The sequence below is a fragment of the Arvicanthis niloticus genome, chromosome 10, assembly GCF_011762505.2.
Source record: "Arvicanthis niloticus isolate mArvNil1 chromosome 10, mArvNil1.pat.X, whole genome shotgun sequence".
Lineage (NCBI taxonomy): Eukaryota > Metazoa > Chordata > Mammalia > Rodentia > Muridae > Arvicanthis > Arvicanthis niloticus.
In genome coordinates, this window is record NC_047667.1 from 32,514,784 (window position 1) to 32,539,846 (window position 25,063).

Genomic DNA, 25,063 nt, shown 5'->3' on the forward strand with positions numbered 1-25,063 from the left:
CACTTATGTTTGAAAAGTTTTATTTAGCTCTATCAACTCACTCTGTATTCTTCCAGTAGATTGTTAAATATCTGATAAAATGACTAAATTTGTAACGTGTGACTTATATAGTCATATATGTGTGTGTGTGACTAAGAATATATATATATATACACATATATATATATATATATATATATATATATGTATATAATGATAAAGTAAAAATTTTCCAAAATCCTGAAATGTTTTGTATTGTTTGTACGTTTCATATGGTAGCCTTTCATACACTATTTTATTTACCTTTTCACAGGAAAGGAAGCCATCTTTTATGATTTCCAACCTGTTGGCTATTTACCAATTTCTTATAAATTTCTGACTTTAGAAAACGAGGGAATGAATCTTTGGCCATAAGACTATAGATTAATTTTTGAGCCTCATCAAAGCATTTTGGAGTTGGTTCAGCAATATTTCTTGAGATGATGTCTCTGGTACTGAAGTCAATGTTAATCTGTAGAAAACAAGGTTGCATGTCATTATATGAGATTCAAAACATGCATGTTTTATCAGGATACTAGATATACATACTGCTAAAAAATTTTCAAAGTTATTTGATGGGAAAAAGCAGCAAGGTCATGCATTCATTTTTGACACAATGAGCACATTCTCACATTCTTGGTTTTTTTTGACATATTTATTTATTTATTTATTTACACTCCAGACTTTATTCCAACCCCCCTGATCCACCCTCCGACTGTCCCACATCCCATACATCCTCCCCACCCCATGTTTTCACCAGGGTGTTTCCACTTCTCACCTTCATCCCCCACCCTCCACTTCACCTGACCTCTAAATTCCCTGGGGCCTCTAGTCTCTTGAGGGTTAGGTGCATCATCTCTGGTTGAACATAGACCCAGCAGTCCTCTGCTGTATATGTGTTGGGGGCCTCATATCAGCTGATGTATGCTGCCTGGTTGGTGGTCCAGTGTTTGAGAGATCTTGGGGGTCCAGATTGAGACTGCTGGTTCTCCTACAGGGTCACCCTCCTCCTCAGCTTCTCTCAGCCTTTCCTTAATTCACCCACATGGGTCAGCAGCTTCTGTCCATTGGTTGTGTGCAAATATCACTGCATCTGACTCTTTCAGCTGCTTGTTGGGTCTTCCAGAAAGCAGTCATGATAGGTCTCTTTTTGTGAGTGCTCCATAGCCTCAGTAATAGTGTCAGGTCTTGGAACCTCCCCTTGAGCTGGATCCCACTTTGGGCCTATCAACTAGTTTTATAATTTATTCTAACTTGAGAGGGGTAACATTGACACAAAACAGCTAAAGCTGACTTTTAATTCATTTTTAGAGGCCAATTATTTTATTTTTATTTAATTTATTTTTAATTCCTTTAATTTTTTTTTACAATCCCTTCATTCCATCTCTCAGTTTGCCCTCAAATTGTTCCACACCCATTCTTTTTCCCAGTCTCCAAGAAGATGTCCCCACCCCCTCCCCACCTAATATTTTAAAAAGGCAAAAAGAGCCGGGCAGTGATGGCACACGCCTTTAATCCCAGAACTTGGGAGGCAGAGGTAGTATGATTTCTGAGTTCGAGGCCAGCGTGGTCTACAGAGTAAGTTCCAGGACAGCCAGGACTACAAAGAGAAACACTGTCTCGAAAAAAAAAAAAAAAAAAAAAAAAAAAAAAGGTAAAATGAAACTCCAAACAAGACACATAATAATTTGAGATGCCTTTTTCCCATATCAGTTTGTTTTACTAAAATTTTGATCTGAATTCCAAGCCTATATTTACATAGAAATACCTATAATATTCTAGACTGTGTTTCACCATTCTCCGTATACTCAGTAAACCTTGTAGGCTCCCAAAACATTGCTCCTCTATTCTGTTTCTCTCTACTTGAGTAAAATGAAACAAATTATACCTCTTCTTCATTGCTATCATACCTTGTGCAGATGAGAATGTACATATGTTGAATTACACATACACACACATACAAAGACAACAACAATAGCAACACACCAAGAAGGGTCTAATAGAGATCTATTACATCGTAATACCCCATTCACCTGAAAAACTGCTGAAATGTAAGCCAACTTTTGCAGCAGTACTTGCTCATCTCCATCCATATTTCAGAATATTTCAACAGCAAAAATTTTATTCAAGGAAACTGAATTAAACTAAAAATATTCATGATGTCTAAAATATATCTGAATCTTAATATTATAAGCTCTCCAAAGGCAGGGGCTATATCTCATTTGTCATCATTTCTAGGACTTAACTGAATACCTACCACATCATTAAAAAAATCAATAGATATTTATGGAATACAATGAGAACATCTCAGGAGAAAATGTGAGAGTTGATAAAGTGCTATAATTCGGGGATTTTGTGAAAGAAAACTCATAAATATCACTCATACAGCATCGAAGTGATGCTAAGTGATAGGTAGATTGAGCTGCAATTAACTCCCATTCAGCTCCTAATAGGATATGTATATAAAAAAATCAAATTTCTAGTTTCAATTTCCAAGGCAGAAAAGTGAACAATAATTGCTCTTACCTTAAAGTGTTTTATTTGCTAATGAATAAATATTATAAAATGTTTTAGTGAATATTATTTTAGGGGGAACAATAATAAAATATAATTAAATTGAAGAAGTCATTAAAAGTACATGATTAGTTTTCATATAGTATCCTTTGATGAAAATTTCAGATACTCACTGGCCCCAGATCCATCTATAATTCTACTCTTTTGATCAGTTCCTTTGGTCCTTCCTCAAAGATCCAGATAAAATCTTGAAACTTCTGTAAACATACCCCAAATCTAGAGTCAATTACCCCTTCTTCATATAAGAGGTCATACGGCCATTTTCAAATCTGATGCCTTGATGACCTGAACCTTGATACTGCTGAGCTTCTGTTTGGTTACTTTAGTCTACTTATATTCTGAATCAGATGATGTCACTAAAGTAAAATGTAGAAGAATTTTAATTCAGCAATGGCTGTTCTGGCAAGGGATCACACCCAAAAATATGATCCAGCTGGAATGCAGACATGTCCTGGACTACTGTATGATCTGACTGAAATAGCAACATGTTCTAAGTATACACCCCTAATCCTTATCAATGAAAGTAAGTTTAGTTTGTAGAAGGAAGCAACCAGGCTTGAAAGTGACCTTTAATTGAGGGCAAAGTTATGAATCAGAGAAAGATTTGACAGGATGAATCACAGATAGGGTATACCCGGCTCACATGAGGAAGAGAGGCTACTTAAGAGTAACAAGAAAGAAAAATGGTGTGATATGTGTTGGGTGTTATGTGTTTATGGTAGTTTTTTTCTAGACAGTTGTATAGATCCAGGTTACATTGAGAATAAGGTAAACACAGCTGAACTAAGAATAGCCTTAGTATGAGAAGGAGCCAGATAATTAGAACATATTACCAAAGTTAGTATGAGGCCAGGCAGAGCAGTTTAGCCAGAAGCCAAAAGAATCCAACTTGAATCAGTTAGCTTGGAAACGAGTTTGAGCCAAAACAGCTGAGTTGAACAAACCAGCCAGAGCTCAGAAAGAGCTAGGTGAATTTATTCAGCAGTAAGTGTGGGAAGATGAAATATTTTAGGCATAGGTTAGCAGATGGAGGCTGAAAGCTGAAGCCTACAAGGACTGGGCTTGCAGAAGATTATATTGTACAGAGGCTAGAAGGTTCTACTTTGGCCTTGGGACAGTTAGAAATGCTCTGGGATAAGCCCAAGCCATGTATTTCTAAAGCTTGAATACGAGTCTCATCTCATACCTTCATTAGAAGAAATAAAAGTAACATATTTATAGAGAGATACACTAATTAATTGGTTTCAATAGATGACTGGAGGTGTCTATTATGTGCCATATGCTGTCTCTATTTTGGGGAAAGACAGCTGATGAAATTAAATTAATCATAGTTAAAACTGAACAATAAAAAGTCAGATATCTAAGAATTTGGAGAAAGATTTCTGACAGATAATACAGTAAAGAATTTAGGTTCTAAAGACCCACATTCCTGGATGTCTAGGGTGTGGTATGCAAGAGAAAAAAACCCCAAGTATTAGAAGTATGAATAAGGGGAGACCCACCTAGGTTTAGTATGTCTTATGTACTGCAAAAAAGAATTTAGCCTTCTTTGTTATAAAATGAAAGAACATCAACTACTATCAGGAACTTGTCTTGTTTTTTGAACACCCATGCTAATCCCTTTAAAAATTAAATATATTATGTATGTGTGAATATAAGCTTCCATTTGTTTCTTTACTTAGATATATAGAAATTCTTCAACAGCATCACTAGTGATTTGTATTCTCCTAATGTTGTGTGGAGCAACGTATCCTATTATGTTTAGACATTCTCCAGAAGAGGTTTGATTGACAGTAGCATTCATTGGTGCCTATTGTGTAGTCCTGTATACTGTTTTCACATCATTATCCTCACCTCCACTATCATCATCACCATCCCGGTGATCATAGTCATGCTTGATTTAGGCATTCATGATCCTTGCTATGTAGTCCTGAGTTACTCGTTTCTTTTGTTCTATGTCCACTCTGCAGCCAATAGCACTATCACTGAGATGTATCTCCTCTGCTTCTATGTACACTTTGTTTTCCCACAAAACTATAAAATTTCCAGCATATTCTTTACATTTTGCTTCTTCTGAAGTTTTTTATATTATCCTGTTTAACTAAATCACTTTTTTTCATAGAAGTCTTTCACAAGACTTTTTGTGTTTAAGGTTAAATCCAAGTCACATTTTCTTTGTGGATTATGAATAGATTAAAATTATGATGACTTCACAAAAGGTTTCTTGTCACAAAAAATCTGTCAGATAGTTACATATTTTGCATTTCTCACAAGGCTAAGGACCACTATCTACATATTGTAAAAATTCAAGTGAAGAAATGCTTGGATATTTACTCAGAATTATTCTGTAATTTAAATAGATTTTCATTTAAATGAATTAATGCTAATTAATATTGCTACCAAAAGCATTTTTGACTTGCTTGCTTTCTTTCCAAGGAACTGCCATCCTCAGCTATTGATATCTTAGTGATGAGCAGATCATTGTTTTCAGGAGATAATCAGTAGTTTTATGAAGATGTGTCTTGGCAATTCTTCTTACTGTCAGTGACAGAAACAACACATTCACATGTTTATATAAATGTCATTATTTTTCTTTAACTTATTCAAGCTTGACATAAAACAGTTATCCTTGAGGACTCTTTCTTTTCTGATCATTATCTAGTGTATAGTGCATGTTTGTGTGTGTGTGTCTGAATAAATTGTGCCTTTGATCCTAGAGCTTCACAGTAATTATTTTTATTTTCAGTTTTGTGCCTACAGTTTAGGTTTTACTACATAAACTCTTCTCTTCCTCTACTACATTTCTTATAAAACCTTTACCTTTCAACCATGTGTATGGTATTCCCAGTATACAAATATCAATTTCATGACTGTTTATTATATGAATATTTATCTGGAATTCTATTAGTTTTCTGTGATATGTATGTGAAACATCTAACCATAACATCTGTGTTCCTCACCCGCTGTTTTCAATATCCTGATTGTTCCTGGTTGTAATAATAAGTTTTATTTGCATGCTGGAATTGTCATCTCAGACACGTACTGCCCTTGTCTGCTAACTAGGCTTAGTTCTGGAAGCTTCCAGCCTCCATACAGTTTTATCTAGTCCTAGAATGTTTTCAGACTCTGAGACTTACTACTGAATGAGTTCACCCTTTCTTGTTCTTTGTGAGCTCTGGCTGACTGATTCAATGTTGTTGTTCTGTCTCAAACTCCACTCCAACATGACTGATTCAATCTGGCCTCTCTCTCTTTGCCTCTGATTGAATTATTGTGCTTGGTCTCAAACTAACTTTAGCAATCTTTTCTGATCTTCTGGCTCCTTCTTCTTCTCTTCTTCATCCTGTCTTCATGTTTCTCTGGCTAATTCTTTGTCTCTGTAAAAGTCTCCCTGTAAAACTACCTCCTCTTTCCCTTTGCACTGCTCCTCAAGTAGTTTCCTTTCTTTTCTCTTCTCATGAAAGTGTGGCATATCCTATTCTGTTAAATCTCTCTCTCATTCATCAGTTTGTCTTCTACTCAATTAGACATCACTTTTAAACATAGGTGCTTTCTTCTACAAATAAACTTTACCTTCATTATTTGGAATAAATGTGTGTGCTAACTACTGGGAACACCATAATTAGAAACTAGATTTTGTTCTTTGTTTTTTTTGTTTTTGTTATTGTTTTTTGTTGTTGTTGTTTGTTTTTTTTCCTGGTAAAAGCACAATGTGATCAAATATCCTGCAACACATAGTTATATCCCAAAACATACTACTGTGTTTTCTGTTTCCAAAGTGAGCCTCACATAAATCTTTTTCAGATTGCTTTCTTTCCTGTCGTATGTATCCATATAGCATTTTTTCCCCTTGGTATACTTGATTTTATAATGAGTATTCTCCTCAAAGTCTTCCTGTGTCACAGAAAAGATGTTTCTTTTATTTTCTTGTTATAGAAACTTTGATGTAGAAGTCTTAAGAAATTAGGTTTATGCTTAAACAGAGTTGGGTACGAAAGCTTTAGTTAATGTTAAATGTTTAGTTTTGATTATCTGAGAAAGGAGATTTGTTATGACAAAAGCATTCAACAATTCGGGGATGGAATATCTCAAAAATATCAGCCAAATGGATATTCATTTCCAGAAGTTTATTTCTCTCTTTTCTTTCTAATTTTATTTTCCTTAGCAACTGTGTCTTTTCCAACGATAAAAAATTTTGAATAATAGATTCAATTCTAAAAGAAATTCTAAAAGCAAGATTGTATAAAGATGACTTTAAATATGAAAACAATTTCAAGTGGAATATTAATAATAGTGTGCTAATTGTTTACATTGATCCTTTATGGTGTTACATATACCTGTAAGATGATTATAGCTATTTACCTTATTGTTTAGAAAAATGTATCACATATTTAAAAGCTAGCCATTTTATATAAATTGTTTTCTGAGATCAATTTATTTAGGGTATTTAATGATCAGTTGTTATAGAACTGTGCTAGAATCTGAGGATAACAAGAACATCAAGAAGCAATTAGAACAGATTTTCAGAAAGCAATATAAAAGAAAACAAAATATGTTTTCTAGAAACAGGTCTCTCCCAAGAAAGTGAAATTTGAAACTGGGCTTTGAATTATTATCATATGTAGGAAATATGAAATCTAGGTCATTCCTGTAGGAGGACTCATTCAAAGAAGCCTGTTGGGTTTCAAAAGAGTAAAGGCAAGAACTAAGTGAGTTAAGTGGGTCATAGACCCTGTAGCACTATATTGCTTTTTATGTATTGTGAGAGCATGAGGAGAATTTTAAGTAAGGTAATAATGTGAACACGTGTTTCAGTAATCACTGATTCTGGGTGAGCTTAAAAACAAGGTCTGAATGAGAAAGATAATCTAGAAACCTTATCAGATATGTGGGCAATAGATGTTAGTTAGGGAGTAATGCTGCAGGGACAGAGCATGTATTTCCCAAACACATTTACTAGGTAGAGAAAGGAAGACTTATTATCCAATTCTTGTGACCTGAGGGCATATCTTAAGAATGGCTGACCTTGAGGAATATTCTAAAGAATGATAGGAAATCATGATTAGATATGGACTCCTAGATAAAGAGAAGATAAAGAGATGGCTTACAATGATCTAGTCAAAACAATGGCAAACCAGAATTACCATTAAAAGAGATGTAAAGAACATCAGCAGATAAAAACTTTGAATAGAAAATAACACTTAGCTTTCGATTTTCACACATACACACACAGACACAGACACACACACATATAACACTATTATATAACACTATTATATATTACATATTGACAACTTAAAATTATTTATGTGAGAGTAACTATATAACAATTTATATTAGTATAAATGAACATTTGCTTTTGTTTGTATAGTCTTAATTTCAGGTGTTTCAAGAAATAGTATTTTATTTGCGTTTATTTTAAAAGGTTATCTTATATAACAGACTACACTGTCAGTCCAAGAAAGCAGGGCATAGATTGTTATTCTTTGAAATGAGAGTTGTGATGTTATCACAACCATTGTGAGGCTTTAAATCTTGCGGTGTTTTTGAAAAAAGCCTTTGCACAGTTGACAGGGAGAGCGAACAGTATGATGCATTGAGAAAATGGCTCTATGTATACTGTAGTTATTTAAAACATTTTTATTTTAAGATCTAAAATATTTTAATACTCATGATTTTGGTTAGCAGAAAGTTATGAAAGCCAATTTCCTTTTTTGTACACCTGCATTTTTAGCTTCTTTCACCTTTCAACAAATTATTTCTACAGGAAGAATATATTTTAAAGACTACCTGTTGAGTCTCTCTTTTAACTCTAAATTCTCTTTTATATATTTTTATGTAAGTTGGATGGAAAGTTTCCAGTTTGGCTCCCAAATTCAAATTAGGTGGCCTTTCCTCATTTAGAATGCATAGTGTAACATGAAATTGTCATTGAGCAGAGGATGTAAGCATGCATAAGTAAAACGCTGTACCAAACCTGAGCATTTAGCATCTGAGACATCATTCACAACAATGCTTAAAAATTACTATTTAAATCAAAGCCATCTGTAATCGTGTTTTTGGTTACTTAATTCTATTTAATCACCACTAACACCTCTTGTATTACTTCATTTTTGGCATCATCAAAGGCAAATGAAAATTCTGAAATATTTTCTAAAAGGTTGTGATTAAAGAAAACAGCCTTTTGCAACATCTATAAGGAATATGTGCCTACTCAAGACTATCTGCTTGTTATCAGTGGCTTTGGTGACAAAAATAGATGACACAAGTTGAGAAGCATAACTAACACATTAAATTGGGCAAGAGAAAAAAGGGAAGAGAATTAAAAAGCACCTTCATTAATTAGACAAGTAGTCAAAGCAAAGATGGAATTGAATAAGAACCAGATGCCTCTTCAGCTTCTGTGGGAAAAGGAGATGACACATATAAAATCATGATGCACACAGATTTCTAAATATACATGCTTGGGATGTTATCTCATTGTTAGTAAGGTTGGGAAAGAGTCAGATAGACGGCCTTCTCTTACTGGTATCAACATGGTTGTCCTAGTTTAAAAAACACAAGACTATAGGGCAGCTTAAAGAACACATGAGGTTTGTATTTTTAATTTAAAAAAATATATTTTGTTGTTTTGAACAAATGTATGATTGGAAGAAATATTCATGTCACCCTTTGTCTCCTAATACCATATTTGAACGTGAACTTCATAGTCTAAGATGTCATACAAATTAGAGAAAAATATGAGAAGGAAAATGAAATATTTTGTAGAAATGAAAATAGATTTTATGTGATGATCTGTGCTTTTTATGCTTTTACAGTAAATATCAAGGCTCCCAGGCTATGTCATAAACACTTAAAACTGAGTAGTAGATCTAGAGAAAGAATTTGGAAGTTAGAATCATGAGCTCAAGACGTCTTTCCTTACTGATCCTGGAGCTGGGAGGTTCATCCTTTTATGATTTTTTTCTTGTTTATTTATTTATTTACTTGCAGCTCTAAAGTTCGGCTCATTTTCTCCTGCACAGTGGATGCTCTTAACATTTCTCTGAGGCAGGGAATTCATATGCTGATGAAACAAGACAGCTCATATAAAATCACTCGGCAACTACTTCAGTTTCTTTAGTTATCATTCTTTCTGTTTCTCTCTATCATCTGTTTGTTTTCATCTATCATCTCTGATATTGTTCTAAAAAGAGATCCCTTTAACTGAAGATAAATGAAAGGGTAGTACAGAACTCAAAGTGATGTGGAAGGTGTACGGGTGCTTTATCCGCCCTGCCTGCCACACAGCCCAAGCTGCTGTCACTACTTAGGTAAATTGCTCTGAGTTTGGTCAGTCTTTTCTTTGGCTCCTGGTCCTCTCATTCTTCTGTCCTTCCTTCTTCCCTTCTTGTTTCACTTATTTGCATCTCTTCTCAAATCCTGGTCAAATACTAATTTGTCTTTCTGATACACATTTTCTGACCACCAATTATATTATTTCCATGTACTTTTAAAATTTATTTTCATTTTTAATGCTTGTGAAATCTACTGCAATTCTTTAAATACCAAGGCTTCCCAAAAAGTTGAGTAGCAGATCTGTGGAAGAAGTAATATCGTCTCTTTTCTTAGATGTACCAACATAGTGTGCAGCATACAATATGCATGTGACTGTCAGAGAATAAGTAAAATGGAAGTCAACTAAGAAATGAACAAAATGAATATATTTGGAGATGACTATATTTAGGAGTAAATTGTTAGCTATCAATAACTGGTAAATATAAATGTAATTCTCAAGGTGACTTCGATACATTGGAGACTTGACAATAAAATGGTATCTATTAATGAACATAGGATGGAGAATATAAAGTATTACTCCAGAAGCATGAAGAAATATCTGCACACCCATTTTTTTAAAGTCACTCTCTATCAACAAGCCCCATATCTACTTATTCACTCAGTTCAGTCTCAAACTAACTTTATTTGAAATAAAGTTTAATTTAAAATCCTATGTTGGAGTCATCATGTCCATCCAGATACAATGCAATTTCATCTGTCTTATACTTAATATTATACTTAAGCCATTTTTTTCTAATTAAAAAATTGAGAAAACTAATAATTAAATGCTTCATTATTTTTATGTATCCTTATTCCCACAGGTAAATGTGGCTTGTACGCTTCATTAACAAAATTTTTTTTTGTAATAGATGAGACTCACAAGTGGTAAAAATGCAGAAAATAAATAACTGTAGTGTCCTTATACCTTACTGGTGCACTATAATGTACCACCTCTATCTAAGGCTCAGTGAATACTGACACAGAAGATTAAGTTTGTAAGAGACAAAATACAGGGCATCTGTTGCATTCATATAAGGGGAAGTTGCATCCAATAACAATATTGGTTGACATGCCAACATGGATGACAGAATTTTCACAAAGAACTGTCCTTAGATGCAGAAGCCTAGGCAATCAGTGGTTGCTGAGAATGAATCCATTTTCTTTGGGCATGAGACCTTGTAAGTTCATACAAGCTCAAGTGTTCGGCTTTAAATACATGTAAGTATGAGCAACACTAAAAGTACACAGTAGGATGCATATTTATTCATCTATGTAAAATGATGATTAAAGAACAACTTAGGGTTTTAAGAGGGAGTATAGGGGCATGAGAGGAGTTGAAAAGAAGCAAGGCAGTGAAACTGAAATAATTATAAGAGCCATATATGAAATTTCTTTGAACAAAATTTTAAAGTAAGAAAAAAATACAACAACATAATAAGAAAATGTTGCTTGGTTGGTAATAAAATGAACCTGAGCTTGAAAATATTTGTTTTTATTAGTTTAATTAGTTCAACATCTAGCAATTGAACTTGGGGCCTGGGGCATGCTCATTATGCACTCTGACAGAAGATTGTACCTTTGGATTTATGTAACTTACAAACACTGTGTTGTGGTTTGACTGCACAGCTTTCTAATCTTACAGAATCGGAATGAACTTCTGGCTACTAGTAGTAGTGGGCATAACAGTAGACTTGATATTGCTGTCATTTTTAAATAGATTTATTTGTTTTAATTTATGTATGTGAGTGTTTTATCGTTATATGTATATGTGAAGCACATCAAGCTTGTTGTCTGTGGAGGTCAGAAGAGGGATTGGATTCCCTGAAACTAGGTTAACAGAAGATGGTTTTGAGCTAATATATGGGTGCTTGGATCCAAACTCAGTTCTGCTGCAAGTACTCTTTATTGCTGAGTCAACTCACTGTCGGCCAGTAATTCCTTATTAATGATATATGAGCACTGGTGGAAAAATTAAGATAGTATTATAATTTATCTTATAAGATAAACAGTTTTTTTTAAAGCCAATTAATGTTTTAACATCAAAATATCTAAATTTGTAACAATATGGTCCAAACTAGAATATGACTGACTATAATCAATATTGAGAATCATGTTTTCTTTGCTATTCTCAAGTGCTTTTCATATTAGTTAGTGAAACATGAAAAAAATGTCTAAAATATTCAAAATGTCTAGTCATCTACTTAAAATAACCAGGTCATGCAATTAGCTTTATGGAACATTTTCTTCCTAGCCCATCAGGGTGAGATTTCTTCAGTGAGTTTCTCCTTTGAATGGCAGATGATTTGTTATCACATTTTGTACAGTGTTTATTCACATTTTATGCTTTAAAGCCTTAAAAATCAGTCTTTACATCTTTACAGAAGTCTACAAGTGAGATTTGTAATACTTTAAACTTTAATAGCTCATTTAAGGACTTGGTTATAAAAAAGTATAATTAAAGTATTTTAAAATATCAAAAGCTTTATCACATGGAATAATCTCTAATAATAATATTTCATTGATCACCGTTTTGTCTGCTTTATGTACATAGGTTGTTTTCCTGTTTTAGATGAGGAAAGTGAATCTCAGAAGTGAAAGGCTCCACAGCAAAAAGGAGGCACTGGACTTGAATTCAGCTTGAGATATCCAAGCATTAAATTTTGTGCTATATCATAGCATCTCAGGGCTAAAGGGAGAACCAGAGGCAAGATGACACGATGAAAAAGAGGAAATGAGATTACATCTGTCATAGAACCTGAAAGGCCAGGATTTGCATGTAGTCTCTGCCTGTTAGGATAGTATTCTGACAACCATATAATGTCAGTTTTTGTACAAGCATCAGTAATGAAGTTTAGTACAGTCTAGATGCTATCAATTAAATTTGATTAAATCAGGAGCATTTTTACAGTGAAAAGTAAAGAAATGAGTGTTTGGAAGGAAAGAACACTTAGTAGACACCTAGACAACATGTCTCTAGCACTTTTCTTCAGTGTAGGATTTTCTACCAAGGAAATTGGTTATAATTTAGTTCTTTATCAGAGTCAATTGCAGAGTATCAGCTGAATATAAAATAAAGGACAATGGTCTCTTATGAACTGCTCTGAAATTAACTTTCTGCTTGCTAAATCATAGTGTCCTCTAACCTACGTATAAGAAAATTATGTAGTCTCATCAATTTACCTACCAGATAAGTCTAGAATCTTCCCCATTACTTCTTTATCTCCAAAAATGGAAATAAAGATCTCAGACCTATTCTCCATCCTTCTGCTGACATTAGCAATTTCAAAATACTTTCAATTTCTGAAATTATCACAGTGCTTTATACCACAATGGTAAACTCTATTATGTCTTCAATCTGAAATATTCTAACTTCATTTTCTCTTTTCAGAAAACATGAGTTATATTTCAAAACCTGTCTCTTTAATCAGTGAGTTACTCTGGAAATCTATTCTATACCTTTCAATATGGTTATAATCTCTCTTTACTACTATGGCAATAATTAACTTTAAATGTGTTTTATTATTATATGCTCCCTTTCTATTTGTGCAGTTTTGTTACAAGTCAATCTCGCTTCCTATCTTATTCAATTTTTTATTTTAAAAAATACTCAAAAGTTCTGTTTAATAAATAAATCTACTAGTGGATATATTATCTTTATTATGTAATTGAAAGCCAATAAAGGTTTGACAAAGTAGTTGGTAAATAAAACAAAACATTCAAGTGTCCGGAGGCATTCACATTAGAAAGAGGTGATGGTAAATAATAGGAACAAGAGTGGTTATACACACACACAAAACACACACACACACACACATACTCACACACACACACACACACAAATATATACACTGATATCAATGGATTTTGTCGTATTTAAATGCATACTTGTGTCATTTTGAAACAAAATAACCATTACTTGAAAAGGGATCATAAATTTATTTGTATTTGATTTAGTTAATTAGGTGTGTAAAATATTAAAACCTATAAAATTTTATGTATGGAAACAGCAACTGCATTGCCTAGGGAAATTATTGCTGAGGATGTTTATTTTAGAAGGAAAGGTTAGGGAATAAGCAACTGTTTGTCAAAAATTGTTAGTTATAACTTTGATTTCACCTGCATTGTTTTATGTTTTCAATTTTTATTTTATTCATGTGTATTGATTTTTTTTGTCTGCATATGTGACTATGTACGACATATTTGCCTGGAATCCTTGGATGCCAGAAGAAGACATCAGGTTGTGTTCTGTTTTGTGGGTGCTGGGAATTAAACCCTCATCCTCTGCAAGAGCATTTGAGTGCTCTTTATCACTGAGCCACCTCTACAGTCTCTCAGCAGCAGTTTTAAAATTATATTTTTATTATATTTTGTTCATGATGTTTTCTGGTATGTTAAAGTAGCTACTGCTAATTATACGCGTAAGGAAGAAAAAAGACTGGCTTTGAAATGAGGATCATAATAAAATACATTTTTTCAGAGTTGCTTTCAAACTTTAAGGAAATGGCACATTAATCAACTTGACAAACCATAATACTACATTTTCAATTTTCCGGAATTATTTATTGATTTTTAGGTGGTGACTTGGAAATGAATGTTGAAGCATCTCCATATGAGTTCAAGTTCTTTTCTACCCCCTGTGAATTCAAAGCCACACTTCAATAGTTCTTGTGTCTGTTAGTGTTATACCAAACTAGTAACCACTGCAGTAATTAATGTCCATCTAAAAGCTGAACTTCCTATAACTTTCCGTCCTAGATTTTTAAGCAATGTATTTGAATTCTATTTAACTTACTCAATGAGTATAAGGACCATCATTTTACTCTCAGCACATATCCTAATGTTGGATCAGAAAATAAATAACTGTTAGTGACACATGTATGATTTTTTTTACCTTTGTAGGAAAAATTACTGGTGTTATGAGCTAATATTTGGCATTAATAGTTTCATACAGCTTTCTATTTGTCCATTACTCATTCATTAAAAATTTTGACTTTGCGTTACATATTTTCAAGGTATCTTTATCAACCTTAACATGTAAAATGTTTAAATACCAGTTATACTTAATAATATACTATTTGGTATATATATGATTTTTTGTACTGAAAATTGAACCAAACACTAATGAAAATTTCCATATCAGAAATATCATTAAAGGGCTTAGTGAAAGCATTCTTAACCAAATTGATGGTTTGAATTTGGGTTTCCAGCACCCATGTAAGGTTGGGCATGATTGTAACACTAAAACTGAAGAGGTGGAGATAGATGGATTTTAGAGGCTAGTTGGGCAGATAGTATAGCCAAAACAGTAAACCTAAGTTGCAATGAGAGACCTTGTTTCAAAAATTAAGGTGGACAATCAATCTCTTTCCTGGGAAGATTGTCTCTCCTCTCTCTCTGCCTTTTTGATTACTTCTAGTTCTTCATGTAGTGGTTAAGGTCTGTAAACTTTTCCCTGTCCATTTTGGCATGTATGAAAATGGAAGACAAGAATTTGAAGGAGAGCAGGGAGGGATATATGGGAAGTTTTGGAATGAGAAAAGGGAAAGACTTGGAAATGTAATTATATTATAATCTCAAAAATAAAAAAAAAATTTAGAAGTTAAGGTGGATGGCTAGATAGTAACATATCTGGAAGTTAATGCCTGGCATAAACACACACAGCTAAGTGAATCTATACATATACATGCATGTATGCAAAGGAGCACACACATGTGTACACAATAAAAATAAAAAATAAACACTATTTCATGAGAAATTATTAGAATCATTCTAGAATTCCCTATAGAGGAATTTTAAGCCAGCAACATGGCTGCTTTGTCTGGAAGAAAGATTCCCTTATTATACTCCTTTAATTCCAAACACTGTAAGTTAGCTTAGTTTGTAGAAGAAAGCAGCCGTGTTTGAAAGCGATGTCTAATTGAGGGGCAGACAAAGTGACAGATCAGAGAAAGATTTGACAAAAATGAGTCAGAGTCAGAGGTAGGATATACCCAAGTATCTCAGGACAAATAGGAAAGAAAGTCCACTACTGAAGAGCAGTGAAGTGAGAGAGAATTGAGTCAGTTCTGTTCAGTCAGATGAGTTCAGTCAGTGCAGTTTGGAGCCATTCAATCCAGTCATTTGGTAGTCAGTTCAGTGAGTGCAATTTAGTGGAGTTGAAAACATTTGTGAGTCCATGCAGCTCAGTGCAGGTAAGCGGAGGCAGTTGTAGCCAGATAGTAAGAAGGAGCCAGAAGATTAGAACACATTTCCAGAGTAAGTATAAGGACAAGCAGAACAATTCAGTGAGAAGCTGGAAAAAAAAAAAAGATGCTGAAAAACTGAATCTGTCAGTTCATAGAGAAGTTTGAGCCAGAACAGCTGAATTGAGCCAGTCAGCCAGAATTCAAAAAGGTTAGAAAGGGTGAGTTTATTCAACAGTAATCCTCTGAGATAGTAAATGACATCAGATGAAAAAGTTACATTTACATTTCCCCTTGAGATGCTTTGTATTTTGCTGATCTTTAAGTTGTACACAAGGGATTTACTCACTTCCTAAAGCTATCTGGCTCATTTTCACACAAAAGTTTCACACCCACCTTTGGAATATAGAACATTATTACAGTCTATAAGGCAGACTTCTAAGAAATTGAAAATGAAAACTGGTGATATATGAGTGGTAAGATTGTTTTTTTTTTCACATGCATTAATTTTTTAAAAAATATACTGGCATTGAATATATTTATATATTGGAGTTTACTGACACTTTTTAATCTATAAAAAAGAAATGATTAGAAATGTTATTCTTTAGATGGAGTTAACTCCATTTCTAAGTGTGAACAGCCTGTGAGTGATGCAACTTCATTATTCTGAGACATTTCACTTACCTCTTTTGGTGCATCAGCTACAATGAATTCTGAGTAAATCATCTTAGCTTTGGTAGCAATCTTTTCTCTACATTCTGTTTTCTTGAAGTCTTCACAGGCAAGCCAGAACTCAACATTTTCTTCACTAAATTCTGTTTTTAGAAATGTTCGAAAAGCATCCAATCCAGCTATAACATATTTAAGAAAGCATTGCATCATCTATAAGATAGTCCATTGCATCAAATGAGAATTTATTGATATAATGTCCACTGACAATTATTTATTATCCAGACAATGGAATATTTGCATATTATCATTTTCAAATTGGAAAACTTAGTTTTTGTGAGTAATCACAAGTCCAAAATATTTTCATTTATATTTTAAAAAGTAACTTCATTACCAAAAACCACACTTTCTATTTCTAGGTCTGACTTATTTTTCAGAGAATGTCTTGATGACTAGTGTCTTGGGCTATTGAACTGCTTAGCTCAAGTTAATTGTGTTATATTAATTAGGATATGTATATATTTCTTTGATATAAGCTTTTGAGATGAGATTTGGAACTGAGAGAATGAGATATGTTGGTTTGGGCTCAGAGGAGAAGACAGAATTTTTGCGTTGACTATATTGGACAAATATGATCCTTAAACCAAGAAAGTAACTAACAAGGTTTTAGGATTGAGTCTTTATTCACCTCTTCTTTGGAAAATTTTAATTCTGAAAGGCAAGAAATGTTTTTTTTTTTCCAGTGTTGCTTTAAGGAATGTACTCAATGTGAGATGCCACATGATCATGTTTTGTTTTCTTCTGAGCATATACTTCTCTGTAGACTTTGGAGTTAGGGGGCACATGGGGGCTCACTTATCTACAGGCTCAGTTCCTTTAACTTGACCAGGATATGGATTTATCAAAAAAAATAATCTCAGTTCTATCTTTACTTATTACAACACATGTCTCAACACCCCTCCCCGCTCACACATTATCACACATGCAGCACAAGTCTGGCTTTGATAAATATTTATGTGTTTAAAAATGCTGCTTAGGCTTCTATTTTGCTGTAATCCTCATAAAATGTGCCTCATGGACTTCTTTTGTAAAATATCCACAGATAATTTAAAAAGGTGATTCTTGTCCAGTGTTTTCAGCTATGTATGGTTGAGAGTATGACAGAAGCTACATTCTATGTTAGAAAGATTATGTTAAGCTCTCTTATTTTGACTATACTCTCCAGGTATCTTAAAGTCATGGTGTTCAGCTTTTCCATTTGTATTTGGGCAGATATGCTTGTAAACTGAGGCTTTATGTTGGACTAGGAACATGCTCTTCCAGATTTTGTCACTGAGGAATTTGCCATCTGAAAACACAGCGATTGTGCTCTGAACATTTGTTTTCCCAGTGCAGGGTGAGAAAGTTACCCCTCTTGTCTAATCACCTGGAAGAAGTAAACTTATAAAAATTCATGGGGTTGAAAGACTGACTAGAAATAGAAGAAAATATGGAAGGAATGAGATCTGTCAAATTTTTATAGGTTGCTGCAGGTGGGAAACAGAATGAAATTTAGTAAGAAAAATATAAAATAATGCATAGCTTTCTAGGACAAACCTCGAGTGTCTAAAACACTGAATAAAAGTGGCATAATATTTTTCTTAAATGAAGTAACGTAAAAATAAAATTTTATTATAAAAATATATCAGATGCTAATTAAAATTTTTGAAATGAATGTAAGAGAATTGGTTGTTGTTATTATTACTAATCATATGAAAATTAAATTAACTCTGTACTAAGCTTATCTGTCACAAATTTTGACTTTTAAATTTGTAGTCAAAGGTAAAGCTTCCTCTGAAAGTAATCCAAACATTGCTGGAATTTTGAAGTCCAAACATATAAGATAAAGTATTCATTAATAAAGAAGTAATTCTTCTATTCTTGCATGATAGTATTGTGGGTGTCACTAGGGCATATCATGCTCTTCTCCTCAAGGATTTTATGAATGTATCCTAGAGTATTGGACATTACAAATTGAAAAATGACCCCGTTTTCTGCTTCTCTTCAGTTTCTAGAAAGGCCTACTCTGAATGATGTTTCCTTCCACACCTTAATTTGCATCCAAGAAACAAAATCAACAATTAACTTTCAGGTCATGAATCTCTGTCCGTCTATTCACTATTTCACTGATGTTTCTGTTCTAGACACATTTTAATTTGAAAACATTTCAAATAAGTCTGGACTAACATATTACATGCAATAAAATCCATTCTTGAGGGCATTGTACAGCACGGAATGGCTTTATCTTTTTCGCAGTCACAGAGGACATTAAATGGAGTAGAAATTGAAAGCTACCAGGACAGCCAAGTCACCATAGAGGCAAAGTTAGTACAAATGTTTAAGTAGTTTTCTAATCTACTAGGTATGTAAATGGTTAGAAAAAAATTATACTGTTAGTATTTATCTTGATCTACAAAAGCCGTATTAACTATTTAGATGAATTATAACTTTGGTCTTTTATGGGAGTGTTGTATGAGTGCAGTTGAATCCATCTCAGGGTCCTCTTCACTTCTACTCTGGATGGCTGTTGAACAGAAATCATTTTCTCTGCAGTAGAGGAACTGTGTTCATGCCAACAAGTAGAGGGATCCTAATAAGAGTCACTTACCAAACTTGACTTAATCCCCTGGTTACACACTAAAGAACATAAGAAAGTCTCCCTTCTAACTTAGAAAGAGCTGTTTCAGATCCAAAGCATTTTCAATGAATGTCTTTAGTTGTATTTGAGATAGTGGGTGGATTAATTTATGACTTAGCCAATAAAAATAAAGTAGTCAGTGTATCTTAATGCATTTAATTCATTCCAACTATAAATATGAACAGAAAGCAGTGCAGAATGTGCCTGGTTTACTTATTTTATGCTTTTCTGACACTTTACTCATTTAAAACAGAAATGTTATTTGGATAATACGATGGATACTATAAATATGTTCTGCATAATCTCTATAGTCCCACTTTTTCATCTCAGGATGAATGTACTCTGAAGCTAATAGTTTATAAGACAAATAGAAAGTGTGGGAAGGTTTGTGATTATGTTTTGTATAAAAATGAATGTCAATTTTAAAGTATTTTATATATAATTGATCACAATTGTCACATTGAACCATGCTTTTAGATATAAACACATATTCATTAATAAAAAATAAAATGATTTTTTTTGGATTCAGTCAAAATGAAGACCATTTATTTTAAATACACTAATAACTTTCTACTTTAGGTCATAAAATTGAAAAAGAAGTGGTTAATTTTAATTTTCCCTTGTTGATAATTTGCATATTTCTTTCAGCTTTTTAGCAATGGCAAACTCATCAAATTCATGTAATTATAGGCTAAAATAATGGAAAGTTTTTTCTTTGATTTTCATTTATAATTAATTTCTCTTGTATTCATGTTTAAACTTCTAACCAACCTAATTTAGGCTAAACTAAATCTATTTTGACATCAAGATCTTAAATTTTTATGCTTCAAATGCTGGTCAATATCATACTTCCGGAAATATTTGTCATTTTCAAGGTTTAATGATTTGTGTTTATCATTTTAAAAATGCACTTTTGCTTGCATCTTACCTTGGTTAGCTAAGAGCGAGTCCATATTTTCAGACCATGCCAGTGTTTCCGTAGTTGGAGACCTGTAGAAACAGCATCTACCCTTGACAATAGCATTGTGATCTTTTTCTTTGATAAATTATGGTAATACTTGAGCTAGATATTTGTTAAATCACATCATTAAAATGAGCCATTGATGAAACAGGAAAATGTCAACAAAGAACGCATAGTGTTTTTCCAGTGTGGACAATGACAACAGCATAATGTGGAATGTAATTTGATGTTAGGATATTATTTATCAATCTAATCAACAGTGTTAATATTTGTAAATGATGAAGTTATACTAATGGCACCAGAGACACAGTGGTTCTGTGAAGCAATTATAAACTCTGCTGAATATATTACTAATTATGTGTCACTTTATTCTACTCAAAAATTCTTCTGATAGTAATCAAAATGAATAAATGATATTTTTAAAGTTTTCATAGCATTTAAACCCACCAGTTTAATAATCATGAATATTTAGAAAGTATAGAAAGGCTTTAAGGATTTCTAATGTGATGATGTGTAAGATTTTGGTATTTTGTTGCAGTTACCCTATTCTGAATCAGATTTTATAGGCTGGTAGACTAGTTCTGGGCTGCTTTACTTAAATGTAGGAATCTATCAAGTGTGTGATATATTTTTTCAAAGCAGTAAAAATTTATGGACTCAAGTTTCCTGAAGAAGGTATACATTGTGGGGATAGTATATAAAAATAATAAATCAGCTTTAAGATATAAACTTTGTGAGATACAAATATACCTTGTATTATTCCTATTAATAGATAAAGATTCTGATGAAACAAGCCCCTATTCAGAGGAAGCCACTCCTAGCCAAGGAGTTCGATTGTATAGTTATGCACAGATGGAAAAGGGCTAGCTAACTAAATCATATATTTAAACAATTGACAATAAAGTAGAGACAGTCTCACTTCCAGCTATCCTTATAAATATTGCATTGCATATCATATTTTTGCATTGCATATTGATAATCCTAAATGTGGTTATGTGAAGTGCTTATTATGCTTTTATGTCTTATTGTTTGTAATTTACTGCAGTTCTTATATGCCTTTTAAAGGGTTGACTGTGTCTTCCCTCTGTTTTAATATTAGTTGTATTTTCATATATTAAGAGGATTGAGGAAAGTCTCCTGGAAATTCATTTTTCTCTCCTCTCTTATTGACATTTTCTAGCTCAAATTTTCTTTCTAAGTGATGAGCTTTGGATTTCCACTTTTCCTTTAACTTACTAGCATTTGAAAGCACAGACTGCCTAGGAGACTTTTACAATGGTGGTCTCTCATTGAAACGGACATGTAAAAAGATTTGCATTGTTTAGTTTTGATTGTTCATAAATTATTAGTCTTAATCCTAGATTTACTTTCACACTGAAGAGTTTTTGTGCATTTAAACTGTGACTTCACTACGATTATGTTGTGTTACATGGCTCTCATACTCTTTTGTTGGTATTCTAAAATTATCATAAAGGTCATTTTAAATTGCACTTGTATAAAATAGTCTATGCAGATGAAAATATAGTGGTTGATGTAATATTTAAATTATATGAAACTCAATCTCTGCAGAGTATGTGCTAGTGCATAGGGCAGAGAGTAACTTGGCCATCAGGATAGCCTTTGAAATGAGGAGTAGTTATCAGAAACATAGAGAAATAGCAAATCCATTCTACTATAAATGTCTATTTCTCTGTTTGTATACAGGTTCTTTAATAAGAAGTAAAAGTAGTTATTTTCTACACTCAGAAGAATGTGGCTCGGCCAAGAAGTTAATGTTCAAAATCTACACAATGCTTGGTATAAGACCTAAGAAAAGAAGACGTGGCTTTCAGGATGCCAGGAGAACAGAATGGAATTGTAGGTAAATTGTTCAAGTGGAACATCCTTAGTGATATGGGCAAAGGAAGCAGAGATAGAGTGTGACAGCATGCCTGGAGGACCACAAAAGAGCAGGATCTTACTGCCATTCTTGAGGAAGGTGATGGCAAAGATTGCACCACGGGCCTTTAGGTAGAGCCAGGAGAAGTTTGAGCATTGAGGCATGTCAATAAGCAGTGGCCATTCCTATTTTCATATTTGTGTAAAAACAGGAAAAGCAGGAAGAAAAGAAGTCTGGAAGCAAGAGTGGAGTTAAGAACCAAAGGAAGAATGTTGTTTTGAATTACAGGGCTGTACTTAAAGTGCTCTGTATTCTGTAGATATACACACAGAATATTAGACATTCTACAATTACAGTTGCTATATATACAGCTACTATAAATTCATGTCAGGAAATGTTGACTTTGCTCTAAAGGAGTAAGCTGCTTTTCAGCTCTCAGAAGGGATACCCCTGTGGCTTTAGAAGATTCCTGGACTGCTCACTTTTCTGACCTGCTTTTTACCTACAAGTTTCAGTTTTGAATATTTATTATACTGTTAGAGCTGGAAGAAGTAGAGTGCCTTTTTTCCAGAAATTAGGTAAAGTGTAGCTATTCTAATGAATAGTATTTTCTACTACTAAAAATGTTTAATTTAGGTTTCTTATGAATTTTTATTCTTTGAAAGGACATGTTTTGGTACCTAAAAACAAAGTAAAAACTAATATTTATCAGAACACTAAAGTGTACAACTGTGCCTTGAATGTTTATAATATACTCTGGATCGCATTAAGCATGTTACTTATCTTCCATCAGTTAACAGTGACAATAAATTAGTGTATTGGATTCACCTGTTACCAGTGACTAAATGGACTATAAATGCTAGCGACTTGTACAGTATCACACAGATAGTAGTGGGTAGAGTTAATACTTAAAGACAAGCCTGCTTAGGACCCTAAGTTTTTTCAAATTTCTTCCCCCAAAGCATAAGGCAACACATATGCCCTTTTTTGGGGACATGTGCAGTAGTTTTCCTGCACTATAACGTCACACAAATCACCCAGATACTTTATACAATAGTAGCAATTACTCAACAGAAAGTTTATGCAATACACATTCTTATAGCTTTTAAATTATAAAATAAATGTAGAAAATTTCCTAGGTTAGATGAGCATAAGAAATACAAGCATGTGTTTTATAAAATGCTGTTGTAGAAATAGTAATAAGTTCTATGATTAAAAATTAGAGAACAAGAGATCAGTAGCTAAAGCTGTAGAGGCTTCGTTGATTTTTTTTTAAACTTGTGTGTTACCTGAAGTAAATGGCCAATATACCATTCCTTCATTATTATTATTTTTGCTTTTCATTTTATTTGTGTCTTAATTATAACCTTAATGGAGGTATATGTGATTCTTTTTGTGTGAATGTGTGTGTGTGTGCACGCGTACAGAAGAGAGAGAGAAACACAGAGAGAGAGAGAGAGAGAGAGAGAGAGAGAGAGAGAGAGAGAGAGAGAGAGAGAGAGAGAGAAACTTTATAAAATTCTGGTGCTTTAATCTTAGTAACTTTCCATGTGTGTATGGTTTGCCAGAAAATTCACTGTGTGTCTGGAGCCAAAATTACACTTAGTATTTCATGGGGTTTTGGCTGATTTCCTGTCTGTTTTCTTCATTAAGCAAGTGCCATCAAGGCTGGGAGTAGTCATATTCTATGTCCAGAGAAGAGCCAGACCAGATGGGAACTGCGTGAAAGCTACCAGTTATCTTGCTAATTGAGCCAGCTAGAACCAGTTGTATTGCATTAAAAAATGTGGAATCCAACAACTTAGCTGTTCACACTCAATTAGCAGTGTGCTGGAGAATGGAAAACTCAAGCAAGGAGTTCATGTGCCTGAGGAAGCGACAGCTGCTTCCTTACCCAGCACTGAATATCCATGGAAGAGTTTTTTAATAAGTACTGTGATAATGAATAATTCTTACGAAGATCATACATGCTGTATCTCTAACTCACTACTTTGAAAAACATGATGAAAAGAGAGGTCAACTTTCTGGTGACTTTAATGATTTTATCTGGCAAACAGAGAATTTAGAACCAAAAGCAAGTCATGCATTGTGCACATATTTTAGAAAGGAAAAGCATCCATAGAGAAAGGCAAAAAATATAAAATCAAGTTGAGTGAAAGACAACAATTCACATTTTTATCATAAATGAAGGTAGCGAGTCATATGGACTACTGAAGACTCAAGGGTTTCATGTATACATCTTCTGAGATAGAAAAAGCTTTAAACAGCAACTCACTTTACTGGCATTGTGCGTCCCACTGTCTGCCTGTCACAGATGATGCAGTTTCTCTTTCTGACTGATCTTCAAGCTGAAGGTACATGACAGCAGAAATATTACAATTAGTATGCAAATACCTGTCCCTGGGTTACAAGTTGGCATTTTTTTAAGTCGTGCTAGTCTCAGCTTTTATCATTTTGCTATGTTCTCTCTCATCAAAACAGTTTAACTTCCAAGGAACACACAATTCTTTGAATAAATGTGACACTTCTCTGAGTCAGGCATACAAAAATAACTATTCCATTAGAATAATAATTCTGCTAGTTTACTTGCTAAATTTTCTATGCATTCATTGCTATGAATTATTCTCAAAATATTCACTGTTATAATATTATAACATGTGCTTAATAATCACCTTTAGGTCTGTATTATGTCTAAAGTTCGTTTTCTTTTATTCTTTGATTTTGTGAGGCAGGCTCTAACTTTGAGCTCACTGAAACAACCACTTAAGATTAAAATTTTTAGTTAT

General features: G+C 33.4%; 1 protein-coding gene across 2 annotated transcripts; it reads right to left on the reverse strand.

The window, feature by feature from the left end:
• Nucleotides 1-286: 286 nt before the first annotated feature.
• Rgs21 (regulator of G protein signaling 21) lies at nucleotides 287-24,563 on the reverse strand. Of its 2 annotated transcripts, none has more exons than XM_076941748.1 (4): nucleotides 24,553-24,563; nucleotides 20,366-20,427; nucleotides 16,776-16,942; nucleotides 287-490 (listed from the first exon to the last, which is right to left on the reverse strand). In XM_076941748.1, the coding sequence occupies exons 1-4, from the start codon at nucleotides 24,561-24,563 to the stop codon at nucleotides 287-289; spliced, it is 444 nt and encodes a 147-aa protein (XP_076797863.1). The 2 variants fall into 2 exon arrangements, with proteins under 2 accessions (XP_076797863.1, XP_034369464.1); XM_034513573.2 differs by having other exon boundaries at nucleotides 20,366-20,442.
• Nucleotides 24,564-25,063: the final 500 nt, after the last annotated feature.